This window comes from Scylla paramamosain, chromosome 23 (genome assembly GCF_035594125.1).
Source record: "Scylla paramamosain isolate STU-SP2022 chromosome 23, ASM3559412v1, whole genome shotgun sequence".
In the NCBI taxonomy this organism is placed as follows: Eukaryota; Metazoa; Arthropoda; class Malacostraca; order Decapoda; family Portunidae; genus Scylla; species Scylla paramamosain.
Genome location: NC_087173.1, coordinates 1985656 through 2004195, shown reverse-complemented (window position 1 = coordinate 2004195; position 18540 = coordinate 1985656). Strand labels below are relative to the sequence as shown.

At 40.9% G+C, this 18540-nt stretch overlaps 1 protein-coding gene across 8 annotated transcripts in view; it reads right to left on the bottom strand.

The window, feature by feature from the left end:
* The window catches only part of LOC135111990 (cyclin-dependent kinase 17-like), a 90703-nt gene extending 73360 nt beyond the window's left edge, over nt 1-17343 (bottom strand). Inside the window, exons 1-4 of one of the 8 annotated variants that reach the window (XM_064025758.1) lie at nt 17106-17343; nt 12887-12992; nt 11891-12136; nt 9755-9841 (exon numbers count right to left, since the gene is read on the bottom strand). In XM_064025758.1, coding sequence (XP_063881828.1) covers nt 9755-9841; nt 11891-12136; nt 12887-12923 — 370 coding nt within the window. In that variant the 5' untranslated portion in view covers nt 12924-12992; nt 17106-17343. Of the gene's footprint in view, nt 1-923; nt 2377-2412; nt 2542-9754; nt 9842-11890; nt 12369-12886; nt 12994-13489; nt 13696-17105 lie in introns of those variants that run through there. The other 7 variants (XM_064025759.1, XM_064025761.1, XM_064025754.1 and 4 more) reach the window with 7 other exon arrangements.
* Nucleotides 17344-18540: the final 1197 nt, after the last annotated feature.

Here is an 18540-nt window from a genome sequence, read left to right as displayed (position 1 = left end):
GACAAAGAAGCGTGATAGTTAGGGTGATTAGGATGAAATGTCTAAGGAAGAGTGAAAAAGAGAAATCAGGGTGAGGAGGAAGCGAGAGAAAGTGATGGTATGTAGGAATGATTAGGGTAAGAGGAAGGGTGATGCAAGACGGGCACCCTGCTTCACCCTGACTCACTCTGACCAAGCCATGTGCCTGCCCTTACCAAGAAGTGACCGTCGTGTGGAGTCAGTGAGTCAAAACATGCCATGAGAGACTAAAGGAATGAGCTATTATAAAAGAATTTTGAAAGAACAACCAAGTAATGTAGGTTTGGGAATACGTAATAAGCTGTTTGTTTTTTTTTCTTTTTTTTTCTTTTGCTGAAAGCCAATAGTGAGTGGTTCAGATGAAATTCCAGTTTCTCTCTCTCTCTCTCTCTCTCTCTCTCTCTCTCTCTCTCTCTCTCTCTCTCTCTCTCTCTCTTCGGTTTTTGTCCTCGCCTTAAACAATAACACCAATTCAATTCATCACGAGGAAGCCTTTTTTTTTCTTTTTTATCTCATTCTTCTTTCTCACATCTGAAATTGTTCCCCCGTTAAAACTCTCTCTCTCTCTCTCTCTCTCTCTCTCTCTCTCTCTCTCTCTCTCTCTCTCTGTGTGTGTGTGTGTGTGTGTGTGTGTGTGTGTGTGTGTGTGTGTGTGTGTGTGTGTGTGTGTGTGTGTGTGTGTGTGTCGTAACCTTGTCCTTTTACCGAGCACATAACGTTACTGTAAAGACTTGGAAAACCCCACACACACACACACACACACACACACACACACACACACACACACACACGAATCACAACATTTCACACACTTTAAAAATCCAAATCTGACCTTTTCCTTCACATTCTTGCACTAAAACACAACGAAACAATTAGCAAACTTGTGGATAGTAAATTTTCCAAACCATTATGAAAGGCAACGATGCTGGGGAGGAGGCTGCGGTCGGCGCGGGAGAAGCCAAGCGGACGGGCGGGCGAGCCGAGCGGGGTGGCGCAGAACACAGAACACAGACACACCGACACAGAGTTTCACGGCACCACGCGACCCTCCCTCCTTCTTCCCTCCTCACCCCGCCACGCACTGACTCACTTCAGTCCCTCAGTCACTTCCAGCTCTCACACACTCCAGTCGTCCTCCTCACTTCACCGCGTGTCTCCAGTCCGTGTCACTCGTCTCTGTATATAGTACAAGCCGGACGAAGATAAATGGTTGTTTTGAAGAGAATGCAATGTTATTTAATCTCGTGATGCTTGGAATTCACTGTTTTAAGTATGTAGTTTTTCTTTTCTTATTTTTTCTTCTGTTCGTTATTAGAGTCAAGTGTTTAATACTCCTTCCTACTTTTGATCGTTATGTCTGAATTGTTCACTTACGTAGCAATACACAGAAATATTTTGTTACGTGTACTCAAGATAATAATAACTGTCTTTTTTTCTATTATTATTTGTATTACTGTTTTTTTTTATGAGTAAATAGTCGTGTTTATTTATTTATTTTTTCAAGTTTCTGTGTTTTTATTGTTATTTGTACTGTTCTGTGTCAAGGAGTGTGTGTGTCTTTATATCGCAGCAGTGAAAGATGATGTTAGTGCATACAATCACCAAAACTTCCAAAAGTACTTGAAAAATTCAATAAGGAGGTACAAAAATTCACTAAAACACCCCGAAATTCACTGTAATGGCACTGTATTATATTTCCTGTAGTCGTCGCAGTCGTAATCGTGGAAGGATGTATAAATAAGTGCCAGTACCCTTCAGAATCCACTATACAAACACACTGTACTATAACATCTATAGTAAGCGGCAGTAGTGGAAGACGGAGGTGTAAACGCTTCAATTTTCACTATAACAGCTTCACACTACGTAATTTTCACGGCGTAGCGGCGTTAGCAATAGTAGTAGTAGTGCAAGAGGTTCTGGTATCAAGCTCTTGTTAATACGCTTCAATTTCACTGTAAGAGCGTCACACAACGTAATTTTTCAAACAACAGTGAGGTTCTGGCGTGTAATTCTTGTCAACACCGCTTCAAAATTCACTCTAAGTAGTTTTTAAGGGACAGCGAGGTTTAAGAATGCAATTTTTCTCAAAACACTTCAATATTCACGAAAAGGACGCTGTATTAAATGGTTTTCAAGGGACAGTGAGGAGCTGGCATCTAATTCTTGTCAAAAACGCTTCAAAATTCATATCAGCATCACAGTCCGTAATTTTCAAGAGACAATGAGAAGCTGGAGTTAAATTCGCCTCAAAGTTCACGAAACAAGCGCAATATTACAAGATTTTCCAAGCTTAGCGGTAGAGGAGGTGACAGCGGCAGGTGGATAGCGGGCGGTGACGGGAGGGAGGTCTGGCGAGGACTGGAAGCTTTGGAAGGTGGAAGGAATGACACAAACCTCCGGAACTTCCCAGGAGAACATTGAGAAATCGTAGAAGTGTTACCACCACCACCACCACCACCACTACCGCCTCCACCATCACCACCACCACCACCGCCACCACCGCCACCAATATAGGCCCGTCAGTCTTCTCTCACGTGGAATACACCTTAAGAACGACACTCCCAACTAAGGACGGCGGCTACACCCTTTCTTTACATCCTTCCGGCACTATCTCTCTCTCTCTCTCTCTCTCTCTCTCTCTCTCTCTCTCTCTCTCTCTCTCTCTCTCTCTCTCCGCCTCGACACACACACACACACACACTAAGATTAACCTCACAACCTAGAAACTTAAGTCAAACGACGCTTTTCTTTCGTTTTTCTCTTCTCGAGTCTTCTTTCCCGTTTTCATTTTGTTTCTTCTTCTTTTACTACTACTACTACTACTACTACTACTACTACTACTACTACTACTACTACTTTCTCCATTTCTCCATCCATCTCCTCGCTTACTTTATCAGCTCTCGTTATCATCATCTCATTGTCTCCCTCCTCCCCTTCACTTCATTTTTCTTTCTTTTCGCAACCCACAAATTCAGAGCTGAATCCAATGCATGTGTTTAAGATAAGAGTAACAATGGACGAAAGGAAGAAGGAAGGAAGGAGATAAATATGAATGAGCATGCGATAAAAACCCAACATATGTATTCCCATTCCATTTATTTTGATGTTCTAGTATTTTTTAATTGTCTTTACATAAACATATACATGCAGAACACCCATTGTAAAGTAACATTAAGAAAACAATGCATGTATACAATCCTATCCTTTTTTTTATATATATATTCTAGTATCCTTCCTCTTTCCGCAGTGCCTCCACTTACCCACCCACTCATACACACACACACACACACACACACACACACGCGGCCATACACACCTCAACCTACCCCGCCGCCACCGCCTCGTCGGGATACGCCGCCCTGACCTTCCTATACGTATATGGGTCGGCAGGAGAGGCAGTAAAGTACAGCACGTGGCCTTGGCGGCGAAACAAATGGACGGGGTTACCTTCTCCACTAGGCACGTGAGGGGGAGCACCAAAGAACACAAAGGAAGAACGAGGAGTAGAACTGGTTGTTGGTGATTGTGTTTGATTACTCAGGATGTTGTGGTGTTACTGGTGACTCTAACGGTGGTCTATAGAGTAGAAAAGGCAAAGGTTCCTCCCCCTCTATGCACTTGAATTTATATATATACACGAATGGAGGGAAAACAGTGGAAATAAATTGGCCTCTCTCTCTCTCTCTCTCTCTCTCTCTCTCTCTCTCTCTCTCTCTCTCTCTCTCTCTCTCTCTCTCTCTCTCTCTCTCTCTTCATGCATATTTATTTTTAACCTTTCACCGCCATGCTTAACACTCGTAAAAGTAAAACAATGGTAGTACACGCCTGGTTCTCTTATAAGGACAATAATTTACAAAGACCACAGAGATAATGAGTTGAGTTCTCACGTTTTTTTTTTCACTGATGTAGAATCCCTATTAAAATATCATTAGACTCATGAAAACACTCAGTCACCAATAGGAAGAAAACACTCGTGAGAAATTCAACTAATTATCCCTATGACCTCTGACAAACCCTGAAGGGAGGCGGAAGTGTTCATCACGAGCCAGTGTCATGCGCAGTCGTCCACGTTACCTACCTAAACTCTGCATCCTCACAAGCGCTCGCAAGCTACGTACACAGGTACTCGGGTATCGCTACTACATCGGTGCACAGCCAGCTACCACGCCAGCCAGCCAGTCAGTCCTTCCTTCCGACACCAGCACGAACTCAGAGCACACTACCTTCACACGTGACACACACACACACACACACACACACACACACACACACACACACACACACACACACACACACACACACACACACACACACTTATGACGACACCTACCAGACTATTAAGAACACAATAATAATAATAATAACAATAATGTCACGAGGAAAGACGATGATGACTAAGGGACATAATGTAGGAAAGACTTTTGAACAATAGAACGGAACAGACAGACAGACAGACAGACTGACTGACACACACACACACACACACACCAAACTCCTCTCCATATGGAAATAAAAGGAATAGATTTCAAATATCCTAACTTTGTATAAAAAAAAAAAAAACATCCAGCAAAATTTATAATCCAGGAGGAGGAGGAGTAGGAGGAGGAGGAGGAGGAGGAGGAGGAGGAGGAGGAGGAGGAGGAGGAGGAGGAGGAGGAGAGGAGGAGGCAGACACACGCACGTTCCTAAGTGTTAAAAAAGGGCAGAAGCTACAGTAAATCACCCTAAGTTTGTCCAGGGCTTCTGTTAGTCAAGATTCGCTCCGTTATGCATTCTCTCGTTCTGCTTTGTTATGGTCACGTGACCTTGAAACCTTGACCTTTGCAGTGGGTCCCAAATTGTTGCATATGACGTCCCACCTACCTTATTTTTCATCTATTTACTTATTAATAGATATCCTTATTAATTTATTTACTTATTTTTGCTTCTAATAGACTTATCTATGTATTTATTTATCTATACTTTTTATCCTTTTTTTTTTGCTTCTAACAGACACGTTCTCTCTCTCTCTCTCTCTCTCTCTCTCTCTCTCTCTCTCTCTCTCTCTCTCTCTCTCTCTCTCTCTCTCTCTCTCTCTCTCTCTCTCTCTCTCTCTCTCAGGTTAGGTTCTTTGGTCAGGTCAACAGGCTAGACTGGTGAGAGTTAACTACGTCACTAGCAGCAGCAGCAGCAACAACAGTCGTCATCCACTCATTTTTTCCCCTTCCTCTTTTCCTTCTTCGTCTTTCCCAGTAAGCAATATTCCGTTTAGGCAAAAGCTTCCGTTTGCACTCTCCCTTCTTAGCCTCATTGCCTCTAACACCTCGTCACTCTTCCTTCCTCCTTCTCCTCCTCCTCCTCTCTTCTTCTTCGTGCTCCTCCCACCACCAATGCAGCTCACGTGTCTCTAAGCCTACACCACTGCCGCCACCACCGTCACTACTACCACCACCACCAGCACCGCCCACCCATCCCTCGATTTCTATGCTACACATACTTTGTTATGAAGAAAGAAAGAAAGAAAAAGAAAAAGATGGGTTGACAGATACAAATTTGATAGATAGACAGATAGACAGGTAGTTAGGTAGATAGATAGGCAGGCAGATAGATATGTAGACACACACACACACACACACACACACACACACACACACACACACACACACACACACACACACACACACACACATCACCACCACCACTACCACTTCACAACAAAACGAAACACAAAGAAAAAACAAAGAGGAAGACGACGACGCCAAAGGTGGTGAAGTGAGTTGAGACGAGGCGGCGTGGCAACCTTATTTCTTCACCTCACACCTTCCCTTACCTTACCTGGCAGGCCTCCATACGCTGCGCCCTTAACGCCAGATCATACGGGATCGGATTTGTCATGGCTTCATTGCACGACTGACTTAAACCCTTACTCCGCTCTTCCGAAGCCTGGCGCGCTACAAGGACAGAAGACTCACGCACGAGGCAGCGGGGAAGCCTTACGAGACACCAGTTGAAATGCTCTAGGCCCCCCTCAGCTGATCAGATCTCATTTCAAAGGCCGCAACGGGTTTTCAAGGATGGTTTTTCTCTCATTAACAGTTTAGAATACTTGATCTATCACTAGAGTCGTAGAAACTATTGAAAACTGTACCATGAGCCAATATCTTGAAATACTCTAGGTCTCCATCAGATGATCAGAACTAATTTCAGAGGCCAATGAGATGATATGTCGAGTTCTCGTGTATGTTATTAATACTGATGCCTGCAGAATACTCGTTGATCTATCGCCAGGATCATGAAAACACTCTTGAAAACTCCCTCAATAAATCCCAATAAGAAAATAGACTAAAATGAATAAAAGAAAAGAAACGGATGGATAAATGAATCTCGAAAATAAAGGACAGACAGATCATGAACGTAAGGAAAATGTCGGGAAGAGAAGTAGACACGAACCGAGAAGAGGAAAAGAATAGATACTGCAAAAAGGAAGTGATGAAGAGAATAAGAATGTTTGAGATCAGGAAAGGATGCGTAGATGAAGATGAGAACAATGGAAGTGAAGAGAAAATAAATGAAGGGAGGAAGGGAGCGAGAATGAGAAGAAGAGAATGAATGAGAAGATGGAAGATATGAAATAAAAAAAAAAAAGAAGGAAAGAAATGAGCTGAAAGAGGAAGAAAAGGTTACGAATGCTCTCCCACCCCCCTTCTCTCTCTCTCTCTCTCTCTCTCTCTCTCTCTCTCTCTCTCTCTCTCTCTCTCTCTCTCTCTCTCTCTCTCTCTCTTTGTAGACAAATATTCCTCATATTCCTGTGAGCGTCAGCATTATCTTAGCTCGTCTGTCAGTCTGTCTGTCTTTGTGTGTGTTTTGTATATGCCAGCACACTTCCTCTTTCTCTTCCTCATCTTTGCTGGTTTTCTTTATCAGAGAGAACGTTTCCGCGACAAACTTTTCATGGGGGACTCCCGAAGACTGAATGAAGCTTGTTACGTGGGTGGGGTGCGGTTGGGTATGGTATGGTTGGGTAAGGTAAGGTTAGATAGATATATAGATAGATAGATCGACTGATTGATAAACAGATAGGTAAGGTAAGGTAAGGTAAGGTAAGGTAAGGTAAGGTAAGGTAAGGTAAGGTAAGGTAAGGTAAGGTAAGGTAAGGTAAGGTAAGGTAAGGTTAGATAGATAGATAGACTGACCAGATAGATAGGTAGGTAGGTAAGGTAAGGTAAGGTAAAGTTACATATATAGATGGACTGATTAATAAATAGATAGGTAGGCAGATAGGTAAGGTAAGATAGGTAATAATTAAGTAACTCTATAGACGAAATATAATAAAGAAAAGTATACATGAATAAATGGTAACTTTAATTATAAATTTTCTGTTATTTTAATAAACTTTGCATAGGGGAGTAGGTCAATACACAGGTAACTAACTAAGGTAACTCTGAAAAATTTAAAATGATAAATGATAAATGAATACAGTGAAACAACCCCTTTAATTATGCAGTTGTTCATGCTGCCTTCGTAATTAATGACGACATGTTTTCAGCGTCCATCAGAGAGAGAGAGAGAGAGAGAGAGAGAGAGAGAGAGAGAGAGAGAGAGAGAGAGAGAGAGAGAGAGAGAGAGAGAGAGAGAGAGAGAGAGAGAGAGAGAGAGAGAGAGAGAGAGAGAGAGAGAGAGAGAGAGAGAGAGAGAGAGAGAGAGAGAGAGAGAGAGAGAGAGAGAGAGAGAGAGAGAGAGAGAGAGAGAGAGAGAAATGTGTCAACAGATAAAAAAATAAAAGTTCCAGGGATATGAATAATTACATTTGGTGTCAACTCACGTCCCTTGTACAAATTTATGCACGACTAACTTATTTTCAAAACATGGGGGAAGGGGGAAGGGTTTTAAACTTTTTGTCACCCCCTCCCCCACCCTTCCTCCTCACCCTTCTCCTCTTCCCCTCTTTCTCTTCACCCTCACCCTCACCCTCCCACCAACGCAAACACACCAAGCACGTACTGACTTGTTTTTGCCAGGAATACTAACCAGCAGCAGTGAACTCCATAACTCAATGTACCATGCTCATTTTACTCAGCCTAATGAAAATGTTTACCTGCGGAATTTCACCTTATTCTTATTTAACTTGCTGTTAGTAAGGGATGAGGGAGCAGTGTTATAGAAGGAAGCTGAGTTAGAAGAGGGAAGTAAGGGAAGTGTTGGGAGGCTGGAAATAGGACAGAAAAATAAGAGGTAGGATGAAAAAGTTGAGAAGTTGAATAGGAGTAAAAAGATGGATTTAAGAGTAAAAGGAAGGCATTCTCTCTATGTTAATAAAGGATAGGAAGGCAGGAATGAGCTTGAGTTAAAAGAGAAGAAAGAAAAAGTGTTGGAAGGTTAAAAATAAGATAGAAGAAAAATTAAAGGATGGATGAAACAGTTAGGACGAATTAAATAGGAGTAAAAGGATTGATTGAAGCTAGGAAGGATGTACGTAAGAGTTACAAGAAATGAGGCAGAAATTAATTAAGGAAGGTGGGAGGAAAGATGCAGGAGCTGGTCCCAGGAATGAACCACAGACAGAATGCTTTAGAAGTATGGATTTTTGGCACTTGCAGGAAATCCAGCCTTGCAACCACACCCCAGCCACCACACACATGCCCTCACCACCTGTAGTTACCCCTCAGACACCCTCCCCAACCATTACCACCCCTCACATAGCCGCCCAAATTCCTGTAACCCTCCCCAATTATAACATCTCTCAAACACCCTCCCCAACTGTTACCACCCCCTCAAACAGCCTACCAAACTATTGTCACCCCTTATGTGATCTTACCATCTCACATCACCCCTCACAGACCCTCCCCAATTAACATCATAACTCACATACAACTTCCTCCAATATTACCACCCCTCACATGTCCTCCTCAATTCCTGTCAACCATTTACCACCCTCCCAACTCTCCCCACACCTCACTCATCTTCCCACCCCTTCCACACCATCTCCACTATCATTATCAAGTCTTGTGGGATGTTGCAATATTAAAACACTCAATAAAAAGAGGACTACATGCTTCTTGCACCAAATGAAAAAATTATTTCAGAGTTTCCTCAAGGTCTGGTGGAAAATATATAAGTTCTGTGTTATTTCTGGACTGGCAGTAAATTATTAAGCGTAGTGGTCATGTTTTGTGGGAATAAGAAGACAAAAGCCACAGATATGTTCATAAGGGTTTATCAGTGGCTGAATGTGTGACAGATACTGAAGACTCTTACATAAATTGAATCATAATGAAGTAAACTGACATGATACTTATGAAACAGCACAGTGCTCTACCTGGAAACTAATGAAACAGCACAGTACTCTATCTGGAAATAGAGCAGACACTAACACTTCCTAAAGAAATACAGCAAGAAACAGTGTAGGAAGGTGTAAGGTAAGACAAAGACCAGTGATAAAGACAGTACTCAACCTAGAAACACAAAGTAAAACTGACACTCCCTACAGAAAAACAAAGAAAAAAAGTGAAGGAAGAGGACATGAGGCAAACACCAGTCATAATAAGAATACCTAGAAACACAAAGCAAAACTGACACTCCCTATACAAATACAAAGGAAAACAACATAATCAGAGGACCTGAAACAAACACCAGTGGTAATAAAGAAACATAAAGCAGACACAAACACTCCCTACAGAAACACAAAAGATAAACAGCATAACAGAAGGACCTCAAACAAACAGCAGTGGTAATAAGACAAAGCAGCACATCACTCTACCTTGTTTGTGGGAGTCACTGAAAATCCTCGAGTTGGAGAGGGAGAGGCGACGGCTGATTCTAGTGAAGGTTGGGGTGGTGGTGGAGCCTGGCGGGGGTAAAGTAAATATAGCCTGTGTCAACATGCCTCAAACTATGAACTAATTTCTTACCTATGAGAGAGAGAGAGAGAGAGAGAGAGAGAGAGAGAGAGAGAGAGAGAGAGAGAGAGAGAGAGAGAGAGAGAGAGAGAGAGAGAGAGAGAGAGAGAGAGAGAGAGAGAGAGAGAGAGAGAGAGAGAGAGAGAGAGAGAGAGAGAGAGAGAGAGAGAGAGAGAGAGAGAGAGAGAGAGAGAGAGAGAGAGAGAGAGAGAGAGAGAGAGAGAGAGAGAGAGAGAGAGAGAGAGAGAGAGAGAGAGAGAGAGAGAGAGAGTATAAAAAAGGCTGCAGTTCAAGGAAGCAATATAACATAAAAATCATAATATTTCCTTTGTATACGCAGTCTTTTGCATAATTTTTTGCAGCAATAATCATACCTGACATGAATAACCAACCTGGCATGTAAGTAAAGCATATTTCAAGACACTTCTCATCATTTCAGTATATATTTTTTTTTACTCTTTTAAGGACTGACACTTATATTGCCTTTGTTTTAACTTTTTGTTAATGTTTTGTTATCAGAGAGAGTGTCCAAGAGATAAAAATAGTGAAATGAGTGTCCAAGCAATAAAACTGGTGAAAAGTGTGTCTAAGGAATAAAAATGGTAAAAAAGTACAAAAATAAATCTGCTCTTAATTCCATTCCCCCAAAAGAGCCAGGGATCACTGAACTGAGAGAAATGGGGAATGGTTGCAAAAGACATCCAGCTAAAATTAAACGGATACTTAAGAGGATACAGAATATGATGAATAACATGACATTAGTTCTTTCATTGCTATGTTTGTCTTTTGTCATCATTCAGAGCATTGTAAAAACTCAATGTACAAAAATTAAAGAAAGGATGAAAAAGTTACAAGGAATTAAATACAAATAAAAGGATGGATTTAAGAGTTAAAGGTAGTTGTTCTTTCTTCTGTTAATATGGGATAGGAGGGCAAGGCTGAGAGAAGAGATTGAGTTAAAAGACAAAAGAAAGGGAAAGTGTTGAGAGATTTGAGAAAGGATGAAAAAAGTTCAGGGGGAGTAAATATGAGAAGAAAAGACAGTAAGCTACTTTGGTCTTTTCTACACTACAAAGGTGTTCAAGAGACTGCAGCACAAAGGTAAGTGTTGCAGAGAGGACACTGAGTTAAAAGAGAGAAGAAAGAGAAAGTATTGAGAGATAGGAGGAAGAATGAAAGAGTTAAAGGGAAGTAAATATGAGAGGAAAAGAGAGTAAGCTACTTCTATCTTTTCTACAATACAAAAGTGTTCATGAGACTACAGCACAATGGTAAGTGTTGCAGAGACTGAAAGTGATTATGGGAAAACTGTCCAAGAGTGAATGGCTTAAAAAAAGAGGAATAAGCATCTCTGTGGGCTAAGGAATGACGGATCTCAATATGGATGAAAATACAAGGACAGCCGAGGAGACAAAAAGATCAGCTCACTCAAAAATAATATTAACTCCTGATAACTCAGAATGAGATTTCTTGATTTCCTCATACTTCTGTTTTTTATGACTTAGGTTATCAGTAACTAGCATAGCTTCCACAAGATATAGTTAATAACTTTATGTTAGATAAGAGTAATAACAATAGTAGCAATTTTACATGAGGAAAAGGAAAAAATACAGTAGGTAGCATTAATGATAATAATATTAATGTTATGTTAGGGAAAGGAGAGCATATAGTAAATGAGAAAAAACAATACAATATGTTAGGAAATGGGAAAGAATAATATTAAGAATTGTTAAGTAAGGAAAACGAAGGAATGCAGTAAGTAGTCTAAAGAGAAATAATATTGTTGGTCTTATGTTAGGGAAAGGAGAGAACAGTAAATAACATCAAGTCTGAGAAAAACCAATACAATGAACACTATGTCAGGAAATATCATTAATATTATGTCAGAGAAAGAATACATTAAGAATAATATTAAGTCCATGAGAAAAAAATACAATAAAATCTGTTATGAAATAGGAAAGAACACTGCAATGTCAAGCACAGTAATCACATCTCACCATTTTCCCTGATGCCGCCGTTCTCCTCGATGGTGAGGTGCTCGGCAAGCTCCGTGAGGCTGCCATCATGGAAGCGAGTGAAGGTTTGTGAGAGTCTCCGCCGGATGCGCTTCAGACTCATCTTGACACAACTTGCTGGTGCCCTTAGAACAGCGAGGATGAGGGTGATGAGCGGGGGGGGCTGGGGTTTGGTCTTTATGTTTGGGTCTCTTGGTTGTCTCAGTGCTGTCAGGATGCTTGAGTTTACTGCAGCAAGGAGATGGCACTCTTAAGAACACTTGGGGTCATTGTTACTTTACGTGGCCTCCTGGTTAAGCTCTTGTGGAATGGCATTTGTTTTTTTGTTTTGTTTTGTTCCAATGATTATCTTTCCGGTCAATCACACACACAATAGATTGTTATATAATACTTTTTTGTTCTACTCTAATCTACTTAAAAAATATCTATAGAGTCACTTTTCAAGGACCACAAAATATATCTATAGTCAGCAGTTTTGTAAAGTTAAAGATATATAAAATTTTATCTCCACATATGTATATATTTATTTATGTATGTATATATATATATATATACATATATATATATATATATATATATATACATATATATCTACATATATATATATTGATATTTATTGTCTTCTCTTTCAGTATCAGGCAGATTTTTTAATAACACTCATCAATAAGGCACTCGAGTAAACTGGAAGCACTGCCATCTGTTGTCCCGGCTGCCTCACATACTGCAAGGCTCCTGCCCCTCAACACAGGAGTCGCCAGCTCTTCAGCACACTACACCAGGCCAGGCACTCACCGCCGCGCATCTTTGCACATCACTCTATCCTCCGCTAGGCAGCTTGAATGCATCACAAATCAATTTCTTTCACATCTATACAAAAAAGTAACGTTCTCAAAAAAATATCACAAAATAAAAAGTCTCCACTGAGTTCCAGGAAGAAAGGAGCATTTTCTGGTTCCCTTCAGTCCAACACAAACTTACTTCCTGGTACAAATGTCCTAGGCTGCCCCTGAATCATGACATGGCAGGGGAGTGGAGCACCCAGACAACCATGGTGGCAGGGGACTCCAGTCTCACTCCCTCACATCTGAAAAACCAGCAGCATTATGTATCTGTCCTTCACCACAGTAAACAATCACAATCACTGATGTTTACTTATCTATGACCTTGAAAACAAAGAAGTGAAAATAACATCATGTATGGAAAAAAAAAAGAGAAAACAAGAGCATTACATCATTTTCAGAAAGGAAAAGAAAAGAAAGAAACAAACAAATGAATGACATCACATTACAATATCTTTAAAAGTAAGATTAGTACTGGCCAAGGGCAACAAAAATTATATATAAAAGAATACCCAATGGGGTGCTGGTCCCTAAAGAAAAGGACCAAAAGGATTATCCAAAACTGGAATTACAGAAAACAAAATCAAAGTCTTTTCAACCAGAACAAGCAGCAGAACCAGCCAACCAATTCCCAGCATCCTTCCTCTACCTTGCAATAAACAGACATACAATCAATCTGCCACAGCACCACAGCAACATCACTGAATTACTCAGGAACAAAAACAAAGCATCAGCTACTTGCCACAGTTTCGCCCTGGCCATGTGATTGTCCGGCGTAGTTCCCTCATTTGTAATCCTAAGAGGCACAACTTGGATCAGGCAATAGTCTTTCTCCTCACACCTGCCACAGTGGTCATGCTGGCATATTTTTTTTTCTCAAGGTAAACCAAACAACTTCATACAAACTCAAGTTATATTACACTATGTAATAAAGATATTTACTTCAATTGCTGTGCACATCATGTCTGAAAACTCAAAACTCACCAAGCTAAATTCTTTCAGTCTGGGCATCACTGATTTAACTGGCTGGATACACAACGCACATTTGTTATCTGTAATTACTAACACCTTACACCACTTCTAAACATATGCAATCTTGCACAACATTCACTTTAAATAATTCTATCAACATTTCACTTAATTCAGGAGTCTTGCACAGTATTCACTTTCAATAAACCAACTAATACTTCAGTCAGTCCAGCAGTCAGCCAAAAGATGGGCTGACCACCCATCACTGGTATGGCTGAACTAAGACACCCGCTGTTCTTCAAGATACAAATCATACTTATCTTGACACTTGGAGTGGGAGGTGCACTTGAAAACTTGGGCAAAGTGGTGATAAATAGATAATCTCTGTCCCAAATGACCTCACTGTTATGAGGCCTAAACTTAATCAGTCAACCAATTTCCTTGATGAGAGGAAAACCTCAACAAAAACCTGAGAGACAAAACAAAGGCCCCTGATAATAACTGAATGTTCCTCAGTGTTGAAAACCTGCATGCTAATTCAATAAACACTGATGGTGACGATTATCAGGTGCTCCTCTTTACAGTGAAAGCCTGCGAGCTGAGACAACAAGTGCCGTCACCTGACCAACAAACAATGAAGGAAGAGCAGCAGCTGTGAACCAATGCCACAAATTAAGAGGCAAGGCAGTCACCCTCCTGGCACTCTCTACATGCAAGCCAGAACCATTCATTGCATTCATTTCATGGTGTATTTTTTTCTGTATCTCCACTGTTGTTCTCAGATATAGTTTGGTCCAATACAAGACATATGAGTGGCAATCAATAACTGCAGGGTAAGAGGTATGGGCTTCGTTAAAATTACGGAGATGCATGTTTTTGTTTCATAATTGGTTTTACTTTCTACACAGTTAGTTTCATTTGGTAATTCAACACATCACAAGACAAGTGGTTTGACATTCAAGAGTTCAGTAATACCCACATAGCTGGAAATTAATGTCAAAAATAGTTAAAAATTCTCACATTGGCTTGCCTGGTAATGGCAGAAGCAACCACTCAGTGGACAGTTTACACTTAAGATATACCATAACATCCACACACATGCCTGTCGCCTTCCTAATACGAGACATGAAGTGCATCACACTTTCAGAAACATGTACGTCTGTCCTGAATATGAATGTGCAGTTAAGTATTCAACCTCAAGCTTGACTGTCCCTCCTTGCAAGGCATCTGGAGGCTTACACTACAATGATGTCAGCACCTCCCCCTGCATCCATGACAGGAATAAGCATACTTTCTAAACATACAAAATAATAAAAAAGCAGGAAGGGAAACATACCAGAAACATCAAGAAGCATTTCCAGTAGCTTACGCAGGCTAAGAAAGAAGAATGATTTACAGCAACTTAAACTGGTTCTTAGAAACACAAGAACTTTCACTTAAATGCTTCCTTTATTCTTACAATGATATGTGCACAAAATTCAAAAGAAACTTGACAAATTTCTAAGTTAATTCACTATATCAGACATTCCTTATAATATATGATACTTGCTTAACTGTCCTTTGCAGTAATTATCAAAGAATTACGTTACATTTGCAGTAAGTCTACATCTTATTGAAGGCAGCCATCCTCCTAATTGTACTGCAATTTTGTTTTGAAACATCTTTTTCACTAGTAACCCTAAAAATCTTCCCATTCAAATTGTGTGCGGTTAACTAAGCTAGTGAGAGTACATACTCAAGGTTAATCCATAAATGGAATATATGTGATATGTTCATGGAAACAGGTTGAGGAGAGTTTAGAATAGGTTAAATAGAAAAAAGAAGGGAAGGTGAACAATGTGAATATTAAAACCTATGGAGGGAGAGACAGCCAATTAGAACAGCACCACGTGATGCTGTCCACAAGAAAAGGAAGAGGACGTGCAGCACCACGTGATGCTGTCCACAAGAAAAGGAAGAGGACAATGTTATTCCCTCTCTCAACACTGTGTGGAAGCCTCACCCTATGCTCACCAACCCCTGCAGGACAAAGTGAGTGGCAGGAGAGGAAACAGGGTAGCGGTTGTCCATAATACATAAAACCGACAAGGACAAGGCACTAGTCTTGATGTGATGAGCCACCTCCCTCACCAGGGAACTATGCAATGGTGATGTTTGCCATCTCCCTCAATGAAGAACTACTCAGTAGTGATGTTTGCCATCTCACTCCCTGGGGAACTACACAGTAGTGACGCCTGTCATCTCCCTCGCCATCCACCACCATCCTCGTCCCACCAAGGGAGCAGAAAAGCTTCCCACGTGTCCCTCTCCCAGCTTGGGTAGTCTAGGGGCCCCCTCTCCTGGTCAAAATTCCACATCTGCTGCAGTTTAGTCAACTACACAGCATCTACTGTATTTCCTTGAGTTTAGTTTGATCTCAAGTATTTGTGGACCTATACTTCTGGCCAGGAAATTAGTAATTCATGGTATACCTTGTACATAGGTTGACCACCTATACGAAGGGCAGCAACTTTCAATATCTAACAAAAAAATGTGTTAACCTTGGAGCACTATGTTGGTATTGGAATGACAAGTTATAGTATTGAATCACCACATTTTATAAGAATATGAACAGAGAGAGAGAGAGAGAGAGAGAGAGAGAGAGAGAGAGAGAGAGAGAGAGAGAGAGAGAGAGAGAGAGAGACGTGACCGCCACTCTACTGCCTAAATATTTGCCCTTCAGAGCTCAACCTACACTCACATAAACACAATAAGTATACCTAAACCCAACAAGGAGACAAATGACAACAAGAAAACCATACTCTACTAACCACTGAGCACAAAATACCAATATTATGCACTAAAACTGGAATTATGAAGTGAACATGTAGTAGGCATGCTGAGACTGCCAACACTTCCTTCATAACACTTATGCAAGGGAATAATATGATGTTTCTCATCTGAATAAACACAAATAATAAGCAGATCATGCCCTGCAAATCCCTTGGCAGAAAAAAATACCCAAAACTGATGCTGCTTGCCGAAAATTTACCATAAGCCGCTGTCACCATTCCAACCTCGACATAACACCTCCGTTCACTATCCAAGCGTTGCATTTAGCACCCACAGCTCCCTCGAGGGATGGGCAGTAAAGCACAGGCGAAAAGGAGTTGCAGGAGGACAGCCACAATCTTATCTAACATCTAACAAGACACGAATCCTGAGCTGGGCGAGGTGATGCCCGACCTCCTCGCCTCACCTCACTCAACTTTCCACCACCACCACCAACACCGGCACCACACCACCACTTCAGCAACCCCAAGTCGACTGCACGAGTCTAGGCTACCATGTGGAAGCGAAGGAGTAGAGGTGGAGTGTGTTAATGAAGGGGAAATTTGGTTTAAACTTACTGGGATGGAGTGAGAGGAACAGGTTGTTTTTGTTGATTGAGGGAGCGGTGGTGGTGGTGACACCTGTTGCCGCCGCCGCGCACTACCCGTGAAGGTCGCCGCGGCCTGCTGCTGCTGCTGCCTGCCTGCCTACCTTGTGCCTGCCTGCCTGCCCATGCTCCTCGCAGAAAGGGGGAAGCACTCTTATCACTCTCATTATCATTACAGATTGTCCCCTTAGGCCAAACATGACATGAGATGTTCGGTTTTGATTGTCAGGACAGTTCCACATAACCTCGCCGCCCGTATGACCCCAGTCTTTTCAGTGCCTCTTCTCCAGAGTTGCCAGGTCGCGGACTGTTTTCCCGCCCACTCCCACCCGAAAAACAGCCCAAAACTCGCACACTCCACCTACAGAAATCGTCAGAACGAGCCCAATATTTTATTACTATATTACTATAGCGGTTGTTATGTCACAAAGGTAGAAAATGGAGAAGTACTTTATTTAAACGTATATATATATATATATATATATATATATATATATATATATATATATATATATATATATATATATATATATATATATATATATATATATATATATATATATATATATATATATATATATATATATATATATATATATATATATATATATATATATATATATATATTCGTCTAGTGTTTTGATACAAACACACACAATCCTGCCCAACACCTCGTTAGGCGTCACCGCACCACAGGTGTGAAGCAGTAACGTGCAGGTCAGATCAATTGACATCTACATGACAGGACCAATAGCTCCCCCCATACCACCGCCTGCATCATTCAGGGAACCAAACTATGGCAGGGCATTCCTGTCTGCCTCTCCTCCCTCTGGTGACTAACACAGTATTTGATGCTTCTGACACCTCTTTCAGACCCTCATTTCACCTCTCCCTTAGCTATAACTATCGCTTCTGTACACTTCTGTATAGTGGTGCGGTGGGTGGATGGGTGGATGTGACTGAGTGGGTGGCTGGAAAGGTTGGCTAGTGTAGGTGGGTGGGTGGGTAAGTGTGAGTTAGTGGATAGATGAATGCAAATAAAATAATCATAATTTTATATAATTTTAATTTGTAGCAAGAAATTCAATACATAATAAATAAATAAACATAACTAAATAACTATTAATTCAATAACAAAAAAAATAAATAATAATAACTACTACTACTACTATTACTACTACAAAACAGTAACGGTAATGAAATATCAATAACATTTCATGAAACAACAACAACAACAACAACAACAGCAATTCTCTATAAAAATAATTATATATAATCTAAACCTAAGCGCGCGCGCGCGCGCGTACATTTGCAAAACACACACACACACACACACACACACACACACACACACACACTGCATAAGCATATGTACAACGAAAGACAAGGCAACACACACACACACA